General features: G+C 44.9%; 2 protein-coding genes across 7 annotated transcripts in view; one reads left to right on the top strand and one right to left on the bottom strand.

Moving 5' to 3' along the window:
- The window catches only part of Myo19 (myosin XIX), a 37,393-nt gene extending 29,578 nt beyond the window's left edge, over positions 1-7,815 (bottom strand). For 2 of the 5 annotated variants that reach the window (XM_070027109.1, XM_070027105.1), the window contains exons 1-6: positions 7,717-7,815; positions 7,075-7,249; positions 6,344-6,468; positions 4,811-4,935; positions 1,407-1,545; positions 922-1,070 (exon numbers count right to left, since the gene is read on the bottom strand). In XM_070027109.1, the coding sequence (XP_069883210.1) occupies positions 922-1,070; positions 1,407-1,545; positions 4,811-4,822 (300 nt within the window). In that variant the 5' untranslated portion in view covers positions 4,823-4,935; positions 6,344-6,468; positions 7,075-7,249; positions 7,717-7,815. Of the gene's footprint in view, positions 1-921; positions 1,071-1,406; positions 1,546-4,810; positions 4,936-5,568; positions 5,617-6,343; positions 6,469-7,074; positions 7,325-7,716 lie in introns of those variants that run through there. The other 3 variants (XM_070027107.1, XM_070027106.1, XM_070027108.1) reach the window with 3 other exon arrangements.
- On the top strand, positions 7,404-10,977 carry Pigw (phosphatidylinositol glycan anchor biosynthesis class W). 2 transcript variants are annotated; one of them, XM_070027117.1, is made up of 2 exons: positions 7,404-7,483; positions 9,129-10,977. In XM_070027117.1, exon 2 carries the CDS (start codon positions 9,141-9,143, stop codon positions 10,647-10,649), a length of 1,509 nt encoding a protein of 502 aa, XP_069883218.1. In that variant the 5' UTR covers positions 7,404-7,483; positions 9,129-9,140; the 3' UTR covers positions 10,650-10,977. The 2 variants fall into 2 exon arrangements, with proteins under 2 accessions (XP_069883218.1, XP_069883219.1); XM_070027118.1 differs by lacking the exon at positions 7,404-7,483 and adding an exon at positions 7,840-8,172.
- Positions 10,978-14,246: the final 3,269 nt, after the last annotated feature.

Here is a 14,246-nt window from a genome sequence, read left to right on the forward strand (position 1 = left end):
CTTTAAGTGTAAGAGCTGTTTCTCTGTATCTACCCTTGTCTCTGCCAGTTCTCCACTCAGGGCTGTAAACAAAGCCTCTGTTTTCTCTGAACCCACTCCCAGAGTAATTACATTCCCAGTGGGATCTTCTCACAGTTCTACTTCCACTCAGATGAAGCAGGAAGGTATTCTATCTCACTGCTGTGGTACTTCAGGCCCTATACAAACAGCCCGACTGTTCTTTCTTTTCTTTTTTTTGGGTCGGTCGTGGGGCCTGAACTCTGGGCCTGGGCGCTGTCCCTCAGCTCTTCAGCTCAAGGCTAGCACTCTACCACTTGAGCCACAGTGTCACTTCCGGCTTTTTTCTTTTTTCTTATGTCGTGCTGAGGAATCGAACCCAGGGTCTCATGCATGCAAGGCAAGCGCTCTACCACTGAGCCACCTTCCCAGCCCCCAACTGTTCTTTCTACCCTCACTCACTGCCCCTTTCCCCACAGCCTCCCATCTTACAAGTGTGCTCTTTAAGCACTTTCACTACAACTAATCATGTTTCTACCTAAGCCATCATCTCTAATTCATCAAACAATTTATTCTCAGTAAAGATGAACATATGGAGACTATTATGTGCAAGATAATAATTTTTAAAAGGTAGTTATTAAATGTATAAATATACACTTGCAAATTCTTTCCTATTAATACAATTACAATTATGGGGGGAAAAGTCCTTTGTTTTCTATGTCCCTCTTTTAGATTCCAATCTCAGTCAAATAAATGTTTACTTAGTTCCTTTTTGTGCTTTCTGTTCTGAACGTGTTCAAATTTCTGAGAGGTTTTCTTGGGCAGGGCCATGGGCTCACCAATCTTTGCATGACTATGGCTGATGAGTAGGTAGGTAAGAATGGTTAAACTGTAGGGAGGACACAGGAAACAGCTAGGCCTTACCTGAGGCTGTGATGCAGCATGGTATTCTCTCATTAGCTCTGGTGTGTAGAGTGGAGGGACAGGCTTGAAGGGGTTCAGAGCTACCAGGGTGCAGCCAGCATTAGTGTAGAACTTGTCTGCCATGTACCGGGCCTGCAGGCACCTCAGGACTGAGGCAAAGATGCCTTTAGCAAAGACTGCTCAAAATGCAGACACAACCGCACACACAGACATACACCTGGTAAACACCTCTCCCTCTATAATTATCAAGTGCCATTAGATCTCAGCAGCTCCCCAATGAATAGATACAAGATCTAATTAAGATGAGACCCAAATCTGGAGCAAAGCCTACCCTGGGGAGCCCTGGTACAGTTGTCAGGCTCGCTGGGCGAGAGCCAGGTTAGGAGTCTTGCCAGCTTGGTCTGAACTGGGAAAGCTGTGTGGGATTCTCTGCTCACACATCCACCCTTTTGGAGATAGCACATAGAAAAAAGGGAAGCTCATACCTGTCTCCAGTGTCACAGGATTCACCTTGGTGAGGTCATCCAGCTGGTGCAATGGGGTATCACCACCCAAGAACTCCTGCAAGCCTTCTCTGAGGAATGGCAGGTTTTGGGCAACAGAGCCTGAACTGTGTCCATTTACCTGAGAATAGAAGAGGACAACACAAAGATATGAGAGCTGGAATTCAGACTGGCTATCAGGTAATTAAAGGCAGATCCTGCACAGTAGAAAGAATGGCTGTATGAGATCCAGGTAGTCAGTACTGATCTGTACTACCCTAAGAGCCTCAATAATTGACTTAACTTTTCTGAACCACAACTTACATGTTTGTAAGTAAAGGAAAAGAAACTGGGTATTGGGAAGAAAAGATGTAAAAAAAATTTAGTCAGGCCATTGCATACAGTATATATTCAATAAGTGCTTTCACATCTCCTCTGTCAATAGTTACAGGCCAATCAACATCCAAGTTACCAGCCTTACTGGACCTGGTAGAAGTGGAGTCCAGAGAGAAGCTATTAAAAAAAAAATTGACTCTTCTAATTATGAAATAATATGTTGAGATGGGGCTGGGAGGGTGGCTCAGTGGTAGAGCGCTTGCCTTGCATGCCTGAGGCCCTGGGTTCGATTCCTCAGCACCACATAAGCAAAAAGAAAAAAGCCGGAAGTGTGGCTGTGGCTCAAGTGGTAGAGCGCTAGCCTTGAGCTGAAGAGCTGAGGGACAGCGCCCAGGCCCAGAGTTCAGGCCCCACGACTGGACCCCCTCCCAAAAAAAAAAAAATGTTGAGGGTCTTGTCTCAGCAAGCCTATAATCCTTGCTACTCAGGAAGCTGAGATCTGGGATCACAGTTCAAACCTAGGCCAGGCAGGACAGTCTGTGAGACTTTTTTTTTTTTTTGATCATGGGACTTGAACTCTGGGCCTGAATGCTGTCCCTCAGCTCTTCAGCTCAAGGCTACCACTCTACCACCTGAGCCACTGTGCCACTTCTGGTTTTCTTAGTGGTTTTTATTGGAGATAAGAGTCTCATGGACTTTGCTGCCCGGGTTGGCTTTGAACCAGATCCTCAGATCTCAGCCTCCTGAGTAGCTAAGATTACAGGCATGAACCACCAGCACCTGGCTGTGAGACTCTTATCTCCAATAAACCACTCAGAAAATGCCAGGAATGGGTGGCATTGTGGCTCAATTGGTAGAGTGCTAGACTTGAGTACAAAGAGATTCAGTGCCCAGGCCCTGAATTCAAGCCCCAAGACTGGCAAAAACAAAAAACTATGCATGTCTTAAGTCTGCAATTCTGCTTCTCAAAAATGATCTACATGAAGGCCCTAAGAATGTCTGTAAGTTCAGTGCTGGTGGTTCATGCTTGTAATCTTAACTACTCAGGAAGTTGATATCTAAGGATCAAAATTTGAAGCTAGCTCAAGCAGGAAAGTCCAATTAAGCACCAAAAAAGCTGGAAATGGAGCTGTAGCTCTAGTGAGTGCTACCCTTGAGCAAAAAAGCTTAGGGACAGTGCCCAGGCACTGCTGAGTTCAAGCCCCAGGACTGGAACAGAGAGAGAGAGAGACAGAGACAGAGACAGAGACAGAGACAGAGAGAGAGAAAGAGAGAGAGAGAGAGAGAGAGAGAGAGAGAGAGAGAGAGAACAAGTTATTTTGTTTTTTGGTATAACTGAGATTTGAATTCAGGGCCTATGCTTACTATCACTTGAGTCTATCACTTGCTATCACTTGCCTCTAGCTGGGTAATATGAGTTTAATGTTGCTTTTTCTTATCTTTACTTTCCAAATGTCTGATAATAAACGTGACTTTGAACCAGTCATTTAACCTTTCTGAGCCTTATTTCCAGAATACTGTATTTCTCATGGAGATGCTAGGAAGATTAGTTAAAATTACACAGAGCACAGTGCCTGCTATATATAGCATGGATTCAATTCAGGGTAGTAACTAGTATAGTTATGGGAAATGTTACTTTTATTATAGGATTAAAGAATAATTTATTATAAGAATAAAGGTAAATACAAAAAACCCAGAGTAGACAACTGCTCTCTCTGCTTCTCTCTAGCCTTCAAGACTATGTCGTGAACCAAAGAGCAGGAAGGTCTAGTGGCAATATCTAGCATAGTTCTTTTTTTTTTATTTTTTATTTTTTTTTGTCGGTCGTGGGGCTTGAACTCTGGGCCTGGGCGCTGTCCCTCAGCTCTTCAGCTCAAGGCGAGCACTCTACCACTTGAGCTACAGCGCCACTTCCGGTTTTCTGGTGGTTTATTGGAGATAGGAGTCTCACGGTCTCTCCTGTCCGGGCTGGCTTTGAACCGCGATCCTCAGATCTCAGCCTCCTGAGTAGCTAGGATTACAGGCGTGAGCCACCAGCGCCCGGCTAGCATAGTTCTTTTGATGCTAGCAGTTTCCACATTTGATTATCCTGTTGAGTTTTAGGTACTTGTCTATGTAAGTCTCCAATAGACTAGAAATTCCTGAAGGCAATTTAACATCTGCTTCTCAGTATGAGGCAACACTTTGTGAAAGTAAATTTCAGCAAATGCATACCAGTGTTTTCTCTAGAGCAGAATCTATATGATGGATTATATAGGTATGAAGTAGAACTCTGGGGTGAAGGTGATTTGGAATACTACAGGTCAGGGGTGACAGTAGCCTTGCAGAGAGACAAGAGCCTGGAATAAGGCAGCTTTCTTGCATTCCATGATCCATTCATCATAATCCTTCTGTACCATATGGATCAATTCCTGCAGTTTTGCACACACTGATTGCTTTGCCTAAACTACTTATTTTTCTTCTCCACTAGTCCAACTTCTTTTTCTTTTTTTGGTCATGGGGTTTGAACTCTGGGCCTGGGGCACTGTCCCTTAGCTCTTCAGTACAAGGTGAGAGCTCTACCACTTGAGCCACAGCATCACTTCTGGTTTTCTGGTGGTTAACTGGAGATAAGAGTCTCACAGACTTTCCTGCCTGGGCTGGCTTTGAACTGCAATCCTCAGATCTCAGCCTCCTGAGTAGCTAAGTATACAGGCGTGAGCCACTGGGGACCAGCATTTCAATCTTTAAGGCTCATTTTCAAAGAGCACTCCTTTTTGGACACCCAGGCTTTCACTGTACACCTGGCAGGGACATCTCTTAGGCTTTACTCTCTGTAAGATCACCAAACTGCCTGACGGATTCCCTCACTTATTCCACCTTACCTAGTCAAGGAAAAGAATTTAAAATCACAATAGAAGGGATTCAGTTAGATACCAAGAACACTGGAGTGGCTTTCAGAAGAGAAGAAGACCTTTAAGGGGCCTTTCCTGTCTTTCTAGTTAAAAGCACTAGAATCTTCATTCAGGAAAGCAAATGATAATAAAATGCCTCAGGTGCTTAAGGCCTGGGTTATGTAAAGTTGGTTTTACCTGTTGGAGCATCCTGCTTCAGTGTGGTCAGTCAGGGTTCTGGATTGCTGGTACTAAAAGTGCTATCTACCTGGTCAGGGCCATGGATCAGGTCTGGAGGAGTCTCAAATCAGTCATCCTAGAGCCTGCAGAATGGCAGAGAAGACAAGGACTATACACAGGTGATGGCTTTTCCAGATGATTCACTCACTCTTACTCATCCCATCAAGCAGGAGAGACCAAAATGAACAGGACAGAGCATGAGTCTGTCCTTTCCCTTGCTAATTAGGGAACAGGAGAAATTTAGATGAAGAGCTTCCAGAGATCCCCTGGGTTACAGTTAAACACTGGGGCCAGTTTTATTACAGTTTTGAGATTTGGGGTGGGGCAGGGCTATAAATCTTCTGGGTCAGTATGTCATGGAGGATGAAGAAACTGAGCAGACACCTAACTTTGTGGCTCATCCTCTCCAACAGATGGAAATATTCCCTTTCAGTGTAGTTAGTAGTTGTGGAAAGGGGGCTGGGCTGGAGTCAACTCTTGATGTTCCAGGGAAGTTTTTGTGTGGGAGGGAAATCATGGCTTAAGTCATTTGTTGGCTTTATAATCTTGGGAAAGCCTTTTCACATACTTTAGTTCTCACCTTGAAAGCTAGGATACTTAAATCTACCTCACAAAGTGCTTGTAAAGGTCAACAGGGTTATGGTTTGAAAGTGTAAACCTAAATATTCACTGAGGGTGAGTATTGTTAGTGCTACAACAAAGGGTTGATCATTTACATAAGGATATTAATTAGGTGGAACAGTCAGTCCAGTGTCAATTCCAGGAAGGTGAGATTCAAGGGAGGGGAATCCATCTGAAAGAGGGGATGCTGTGAGGCCTGGACCAATCTGAAAAATAGTAAGTCATCCTCAACATCTCCCTTAGCAAGAAGAGTTGAGAACAAGGAGTAAATGGATTAACTTTGATGAAGAGTTAATTCTTGAGGCTCTTGATACTTCTAGTCTTCAAGAAACTTAAGGATAGGGACTTGCATAGAAATTGGAAATTTCTGACAGAAGATAGCGTTAGGACTATTGCCTGGACACTGTCTTATCCAAGGAAAAACCATGAAGAGATCTCTGGCGATTTAAGGAGAATAAACCTCCCTCAACTGGAGAGAGTCCATTGAGAACCATAACACGGTGTTAGGTTAGATTCTAGGTTCACCTCCTTATACTCAGATCACAAGAGCTCTAAGTTTAAGGATTTGTGTATGTGTGTATATGCACATTTGTGTGTGTTCAGGCTTGAACTTAGGGTCTGACACTGTTCCTTACCTTTCCTTAGCTCAAGGCTGGCTCTCACCACTTGAGCTATACCTCTATTTCTGGCTTTTTGCTGGTTAATTGGAGCTAAAAATCTCATGTACTTTCTGTATATACTTGCTTCCTCAGACCTCAGCCTCCTGAGTGGTTAGGATTACAGGAGTGAGCCCTTAGTTTTTATGCATTTGCAAAATGGAGTAATAATCAGACCTCATAGTGCTAAATTAAGGCTTAAATGGGCTAGTACCTGAGAGCACTTAGCAAATGTTAGTTATTATACAACGTAGCGTCAGCTCCAGCTGAAGTCAAGTCAGCTCAGAGTGGTTTTCTCCAGCTCCTGCTCCGTCTTTTCGCGATTACCACTAAGAATTTCTGGAAAGGGTGTGACGACAGTAAGAAGAGAGTAATGAATAGGTGGAACACCCAGTCAAGGCAAGTGGCAACCTGATCACCAGCTCCTCCTCCCCCCTCTAAGCCTCACTCTTGACTGGAAGCACTGTTGGCATAAGACTGGAGGAAGGGCTGGGTAAGGGTCCCAAAAGCCCAGCTGACTCCACCCCAGGTTCCTGGCGGGAACTGGGGCTCGTTTTGAGTGACAAGCCTGCGGTGCCCAGAGCTGGGATGCCGCTCCGGAAGCACCTGGCACAGGCAGCATATGCCCTTCCCAGGAAGGTGGACATGACCCCAGACAAGGGCACGGTTGCTTGGTGCCTCTCGGGGCCAGCCACCTCCTCCTTGGTTCCAGGGTTGGGCTGAGAGGGATGAATGAACGTCGGACCCACTCTGTTGGCCGAAATCTCCTAGCCCGGGCCCCCTGATCGCAAAGTGAAGGGTGACCGTGAAAGGTCCTTGTTCTGGGCAAGGACTTGTGAACTGGGAGACCTCCTTCCGAGACATGTGAAGGTCAAAAGAAAAAGGGGAAAAAAAAGGAAAAAGGAAAGAGAAAGGCCGATGGAGGAGAAAGATATCTCCTTCTACCTTAGCGCTGCCGGCAAACTGGCCTCCCTGCCCCGACGGGGCCGTGCAGGGCTTCGGTTCTGCGCTGGGGGGGTGTCACTCACAGGTCCCACGGCAAGAGCAGCCGAGCGTGCAGTTCCGGCCGGGGACGGCTGGAAGGATGGGTGGGCCGATGGATGGAGGCGGCGGGAAGAGCCTGAGTGCGGAGGGAAGAGACGGGGCTGGAGCAAGCGGGGAGGAGGGCGAGCAGGACCGCTGGATTGAGCCCGGCCGGCCGAGGCTCGGGCTAAGTGGACAGGCGCCAGCCGGCTCCTCCCCTGGGGCGGGGCGCGCACGGCCGGCGCGGGGCGCACGTGGCCGCCCCGGACGCCGGGCCAGGCCAGGCCAGGCCGGGGCTCTGCATTGGGCTGGGGTAGTTTGAGACCCTGGGGTAAGTGGCAGTGTTCCGGCCCCCGGTGTTCCTGGGGAACAAGCGCGGGAGGCAGATTCTTGGGGCTCCGGGTGCACCCAGGGCTCATGGGGTGGTCGCCGTGGCCGAGTCTTGCGCGGGCCCCTCGGGCCCCTTTATCTTGACCAGGCCTCACCGTGGGGTCGTAGGCGCGACGGGGGGGGGGGCACGTCACGCGCCTTTCCCGCCCCGGAAGCCTCTTTCACGGCTACTACCTTAGAGGTTCTGGGCCGGACCAGCCGACCTAGAGAAAGAAAAGCCGTCGGAGCCTGAGGCAGAGGGGTGGGGAGAGGCGCCATCGCGGGCGGGGTCGCGCGGGAACCCCTGACCCGGAAGAACATGCTGCGCCGCTGCCGGCCGGAAGCGCTTCTCGAGAGACGGAAGCGGCGGCCCCCGCCGGTAAGGTGGGGACCCGGTCTGACAGGTCCGCGCGGATGTCCTTCGTTCAGGGGTGCCCGTACGGTCCTGGACCGGTGTGGCAAAGGTGATGGCGTGTCAGGAAAAGGACAACCGACTCAGGCTGCTTCCAGTGAGAGAGAGTTACTGGGCCAAAATCGGTCATCGGTTTGACACACCGATGGGTTCTTGCCGCGGGCCACTTTTCAGACGTTGATTCGTGACTGAGAGGTGTTTTACACCTTCTTTTTTGTTTGTAAAGGCAACGAGCGCTGGTATGTGCCGTATATGCTATCCATCCATTCATTCTGTTAGCCTGATAATGAGGGAAGTAAAAGTGTGGGCCTCAGCCCACAGAACAGAAACCAAGGACCCAAAGTGTGCTGAAAGCTCGTCTCTTTCCCGTCCTGGGTTTTGATTTCTTCTTTGTATCATGTATCCCATTCTCTTTTATGTAGCCAAGTGCACCAGTGGCTCATGCCTATAAGTCCTCGTTATTCAGTAGGCCGAGACTTGAGAATCGAGGCTAAAAGCCAGCCTGGGCAGAAAAGTATGATACTCTTAAGACATCTCCAATTAACCACCAAAAAGTGGGAAGTGGAGCTGTGGTTCAAATGGTAAAGCTGCCAGCCTTAAGCAAAAAACTTTCAGGGCAGTGTGCAAGTCCTGAGTTAAAGCCCAAGTACCACAGCACTTAAAGTTTTTCATGACATGACACACACAATACTGTGCTGTAGTAGAAATTCCTATCTGAGAGCTGGGAAGGTGGCTCAGTGCTAGAGCACTTGCCTTGCATGCATGAGGCCCTGGGTTCGATTCCTCAGCACCGCATAAGCAAGAAGAAAAAAGCTGGAAGTGGCATTGTGGCTGAAGTGGTAGAGTGCTAGCCTTGAGCAGAAGAGCTGAGGGACAGCGCCCAGGCCCAGAGTTCAGGCCCCACGGCCGGACTCTCCCGCCCCTCCCCCCCCCCAATTCTTATCTGACTGCAGTGTCATTCTCAAGGTCTAGATCCCAAATAAATCATAAGCCACCAGAAAACTGGAAGTGGCTCTGTTGCTTAAGTGGTAAAGCGCTTGCGTTGTACTGAAGAGCTCAGGGACAATGCTCCAGGCCCGGCGTTCAAACCCCATCACTGAAAAAAAAAAGTCAAGTCAAGTCAGATGCATACATAGGCCAACTCCAAAAGAATGGTATTTACTACAAATCCATTTCTCTGCTCTTGTTTTCACAGGAAGAAAAAAAAATGTCTCAAAAGCAGATGAAGGAAGCTTTTGTCAGTAATCTCAATGGAACTAGTGTACTGGAATTAACATTGGGCTTGAGCTTTCCTGCATTCTGTATCCTGTGCAGAGGTCTCCTGATTATTTTTTTACATCATTTGTGTTCTTTCTCACATACCTGGAGAACTCAATTCCTCATTGACTTGGTTGTCCTAATATTTCCCATGATGTTCACTCTTACAATTATGGCTTCATTTATCAGCTTTAATTATCTCATTGTACTCATCTGTGGAACAGGGCTGTTCTATCAAATATACCAGAGGAGGACATGCTGTGCCAGAGTCCCTTTCCAGAAAATCTTTGAAAAGTTCTTGAAAATTAGCCTTGAATCAGAATATACTCCAGCCATCTCCTGTTACCGTGTAGTTAACAGTGTATTTACTGCTATTGCTATTTTGGCTGTGGACTTTCCAATTTTCCCCAGAAGATTTGCCAAAACTGAGCTCTATGGGACAGGGGCAATGGATTTTGGAGTAGGTGGCTTTGTGTTTGGGTCTGCAATGATTTGTCCAGAGGTCAGAAGAAAATATGTGGAAGGGTCCAGGCTTAATTATCTTAGAAAATCATTGTACTCTGTTTGGCCATTAGTCTTCCTAGGAATAGGACGATTAGTCATTACAAAATCCATAGGCTATCAGGAACATTTAACCGAGTATGGCGTTCACTGGAACTTTTTCTTTACTGTAATAGTTGTGAAATTGATAACATCACTGCTTCTCATTATTTTCCCGATAAATATATCCTGGATTGTGGCTGTCAGCATTACTGTGTTATACCAGGTATTCCTTGAGTTTACTCCACTTAAGAAGTTAATTTTGTATGGTACTGATGGCAGAGGCACAAGAGTTGGTTTGTTCAATGCCAACCGAGAAGGAATAATGTCTACTCTGGGGTATGTAGCGATACATATGGCTGGTGTGCAGACAGGGTTATATGTGCTTAAGAACAGAACATGTATCAAAGAATGGATAAAAGTAACATGTTGTCTTCTGTTGTCAGGAATTAGCCTCTTCATATCTCTTTATATAGTTCAAGTAAATGTAGAAGCAGTATCTCGAAGAATGGCCAATTTAGCCTTTTGTATATGGATACTTGCTTCTAGTCTTATCCTTCTAGTTTGTTTATTATTGAGTGATATCATTTTGAGTTTTGCCAAATTTCTAGTTAAAGGGGCTGTAGTGTCATGTTCTTGGAAGATTATCCAATCACCTACAAGTAAGAAGCAATCCAAATCTCCAGTTTCTGAAGCTGAGAAAAACGAAGTCAGTCTTTGTTTAATCACAGCTGTGAACAGAAACCAGTTAATTTTTTTCTTGCTATCAAATGTGACAACTGGCCTCATCAACCTTATGGTGGATACATTACACAGCAGTACCTTGTCGGCCTTGTTTGTGCTCAGTTTCTATATGTTTATGAACTGTTTAGTTGTGTATGTACTCAACTTGAAAGGTAAAATTATAAAATTTTGGTGATCAGTAGGAATAGGATATATGTAGATAGGAACATTATTTTAATGAGGAAGAATAGGTAAACGTAAAAATGTTTTTAGCAATCTAGTTCTAATCATATTTTATTATAAAATCCTCTGTGACAACAATGATGTATCTTAATTATCTCAACATTATATAACAAAAACCAACAGAGAGAAGAAAGGACATTGTGACCTGTTACAACTATTAAATGCCAGAAATTTAAAAGTCTTGTTCACAGTTTTAACACTTCAAGATTGTAGGGTAGGGAGGAGGATTTTTACTTTTTTATTGTATTTTATAGTGTTTACATTAAATCACACTTAGGACATTTCAGTATGAATTGTGGTTTGTCAGTACTTCTCTGTTGTCCGACTTAAATTGTCTTTTTATGAAGGCTAGGAATAAGAAGCAAGTGTTTGAAACAAAATATTTATGAGGTCAAAAGTAGCTATATGCTCCAAAGAACACATTGAAGCCAGGCACTGGTGGCTCATGCTACTCAAGAGACTGAGATCTGAGAATCACAGTTCAAAGCCAGCCTGGGCAGGAAAGTCTTTGAGACTCATCTCTAATTAACCACCAAAAAGCCAAAAGTGGAGCTGTGGCTCACATGATAGAGTACTAGCTTTGAACAAAAAAGGCTCAGAGGGCTGGGAAGGTGGCTCAGTGGTAGAGCGCTTGCCTTGCATGCTTGAGGCCCTGGGTTCAATTCCTCAGCGCCACATAAGCAAAAAAAAAAGCTGGAAGTGGCGCTGTGGCTCAAGTGGTAGAGCGCTAGCCTTGAGCTGAAGAGCTGAGGGACAGCGCCCAGGCCCAGAGTTCAGACCCCACGACCGGACCCAAAAAACAAAAACAAAAAAGGCTCAGAGACAGCACGTAGGCTCTGAGTTCACGCCCCAAAACCTGCACAAAAAAAGCAAACAAGAATGCCTTGCAAATGGAGGTACAAAGGGTGAACAAATGCAGCAGTGGTACTCACTAGACATGTTTAAAATGAACTTGGGTAGGGATGGGAGGGGAAAACTGGAAGAGAGCAAAGGAAGGGGTGACACTGTCCTAAAAGAAATGTATTCTACCTGACTTACATAACTGTAACCCCTTTGTATTCCATCTTTATTATAATAAAAAAAATTTTATTAGAAAACCCCACTGAATTGGATTAGTTAATTAAGACAAAAGGTTTTTTTAGATACATTATATTTTTAATCTTGAGACAATAAAATTTTTGCTTTGATATTTATTTAGCCTATTCCAATCTAGGGGTAGAATGATAAAGCACAGCAAGGCATAGTGGTGCATGCCTGGACTCCTTTCACTTGGGAAGCTAAGACAGGAAAACCAACAAATTCTAGGGTAATCCAGTCTATTTTACTTGACTTTCTTTTTCGTTGTTGTTGGTTTGTTTGTTTTGCCAGTCCTGGGGCTTGAACCCTAAGCCTCTCTGTGCTCAACGCTAGCACTCTACCACTTGAGCCACAGAGCCACTTCTAGCTTTTTCTGTTTTGTGGTACTGAGGAATCAAACCCAGGGCTTTATGCATGCTAGGCAAGCACTCTACCATTAAGCCACATTCCCAGCCCTTGATAGACTTTTTCTAAACAAAACCCAAACAAACCCCACACATTTCTTAGTATCTTTCTTGGAGAACTTGTAATCTAGAGGGGTAGTCATCGAACTATTATCATGAAGAAAGATCTAGAGGGGTAGTCATTGAACTATTATCATGAAGAAAGAAATGTCATGAGTGTTAAACTAAGTCTTATCTAATCAAAACTCAAAAAATTTCCCCATAGATAATAATCTGATGGATGGGCTGGGAAGGTGGCTCAGTGGTAGAGCGCTTGCCTTGCATGCATGAGGCCCTGGGTTGATTCCTCAGCATCACATAAGCAGAAAAAATTTTTTAAAAAGCTGGAAGTGGAGCTGTGGCTCAAGTGGTAGAGTACTAGCCTTGAGCTGAAGAGCTGAGGGACAGCGCCCAGGCCCAGAGTTCAGGCCCCACGACTGGACCCAAGATAATAATCTGATGGATAGGGTGAATGTATGTGTGTATAGAGGACGGGAGAGGAATAACAGTATTCTAAGTCAGATGAATCTCGGCAAAAGTCCCAAGTTGGAAAAGAAGCTAGTATATTCTACAACTGAAAGAAGGCTAAAACTCAGGAAAATGGAAGAATATGGGGTTAAGCTGGAGAGCTAGGTAGGGTGTGCCTCGTTTATTTTTAGGAAAGAATCACCAAGAAATAAAGTCATCAAGTACTTTTCATTAGTCTAATAAAACTGGCTCTATTAAGGCTATACTTAATTTAATAAACTGGCTATATTAAGAAGGAAGTCATCATTAGTTTAATAAAACTATGGCTATCTTAAGGCTTAATATACCATAGTAAGCTGGACATTCGTAGCTCACACCTATAATTCTAGGTGCTAAGCACCTTGATCTGAGGACCAAGGTCCAGCAGATCCCAGGCAGACAAATCCATGAGATTCTTATCTCCAGAAGTGGAGGTGTGGCTCAAACTCCCAAATTTATTTTTAACATAAGTTAACTGTTAAATATAAGCCAGGAGCCTGTGATTCATATCTCTAATTCTAGCTACTTAGGAGGCTGAGATCTGAAGATTGAGGTTCAAAGCCAGCCCAGGCAGGAGTCTATGAGACTCTTATTTCCCATTAACCACCAGAAAGCTGGAAGTGGAGCTGTGGCTCAAGTGGTAGAGCTCTAGCCTTGAGCACAAAAAACAGGGACAGCACCCAGGACCTGAGGTCAAGCCTAGAGCCAGTACACACACACACACATATGTACTGTATATGTATATAGTACATATATATACAGTACATATATATATATATATATATATATATATATATGTGGGAGCTATCAACTCTACTGAGCTCTAATGTATATAAGTATTGGGAACATAAAATAAAGACACAGCCTTTATGGACTTAAATCCATAAGGAGCTTAAATTTCAACTTGTGGATATTTCCTTTCAAAATGGGTAGGTAAGGGGCTGGCTCAGTGGTAGAGTGCTGCCTCACATGCAAGAGGCCCTGGGTTCTATTCCTCAGCACTATATAAACAGAAAAAGCCGGAAGTGGGCCCTGTGGCTCAAGTGGTAGAAGACTAGCCTTGAGCTGAAATGCTGAGGGACAGTGCCCAGGCCCAGAGTTCAAGCCCCATGACTGACAAAAAAAAAAAAAGGGTAGGTATGAGCCAGTAGTGGTGGCTCATGCCTTTAACCCTAGCTACTCTAGAGGCTGAAATCTGAGCATTGCTATTCAAAGCCAGCCCTGCAAGAAGTATGACACTCTTTATCTCCAATTTATGACCCCCAAAACCTGGAAGTGGAGCTGTGGCTCAAATGGTTACACACTAGTCTTGAGCAAAAAGCTCAGGGACAGTATCCAGGCCTTGAGTTCAAGCCCCAGGACAGGGACCAAAAATAAATAAAAATAGGTAAGAAAAAGCTGTTTCTACTTTTAATCCATAAAACAGAACTTCCCATCGTCAGTTTCTGAAAACAAAAACTCAATTTACAGATTTTCAAATTTGAAAACTGGTAATTTAACATTCTGCTACATCAAAAGCTGGG

Source organism: Dipodomys merriami, unplaced genomic scaffold, assembly GCF_024711535.1.
Source record: "Dipodomys merriami isolate MVZ:Mamm:240054 unplaced genomic scaffold, mDipMer1.0.p SCAF_19, whole genome shotgun sequence".
Classification (NCBI taxonomy): Eukaryota; Metazoa; Chordata; class Mammalia; order Rodentia; family Heteromyidae; genus Dipodomys; species Dipodomys merriami.

Coding starts and splice junctions, on each gene's coding strand:
- Pigw (XM_070027117.1), top strand. CDS start 9,141: ATGTCTCAAAAGCAGATGAAGGAAGCTTTTGTCAGTAATCTCAATGGA.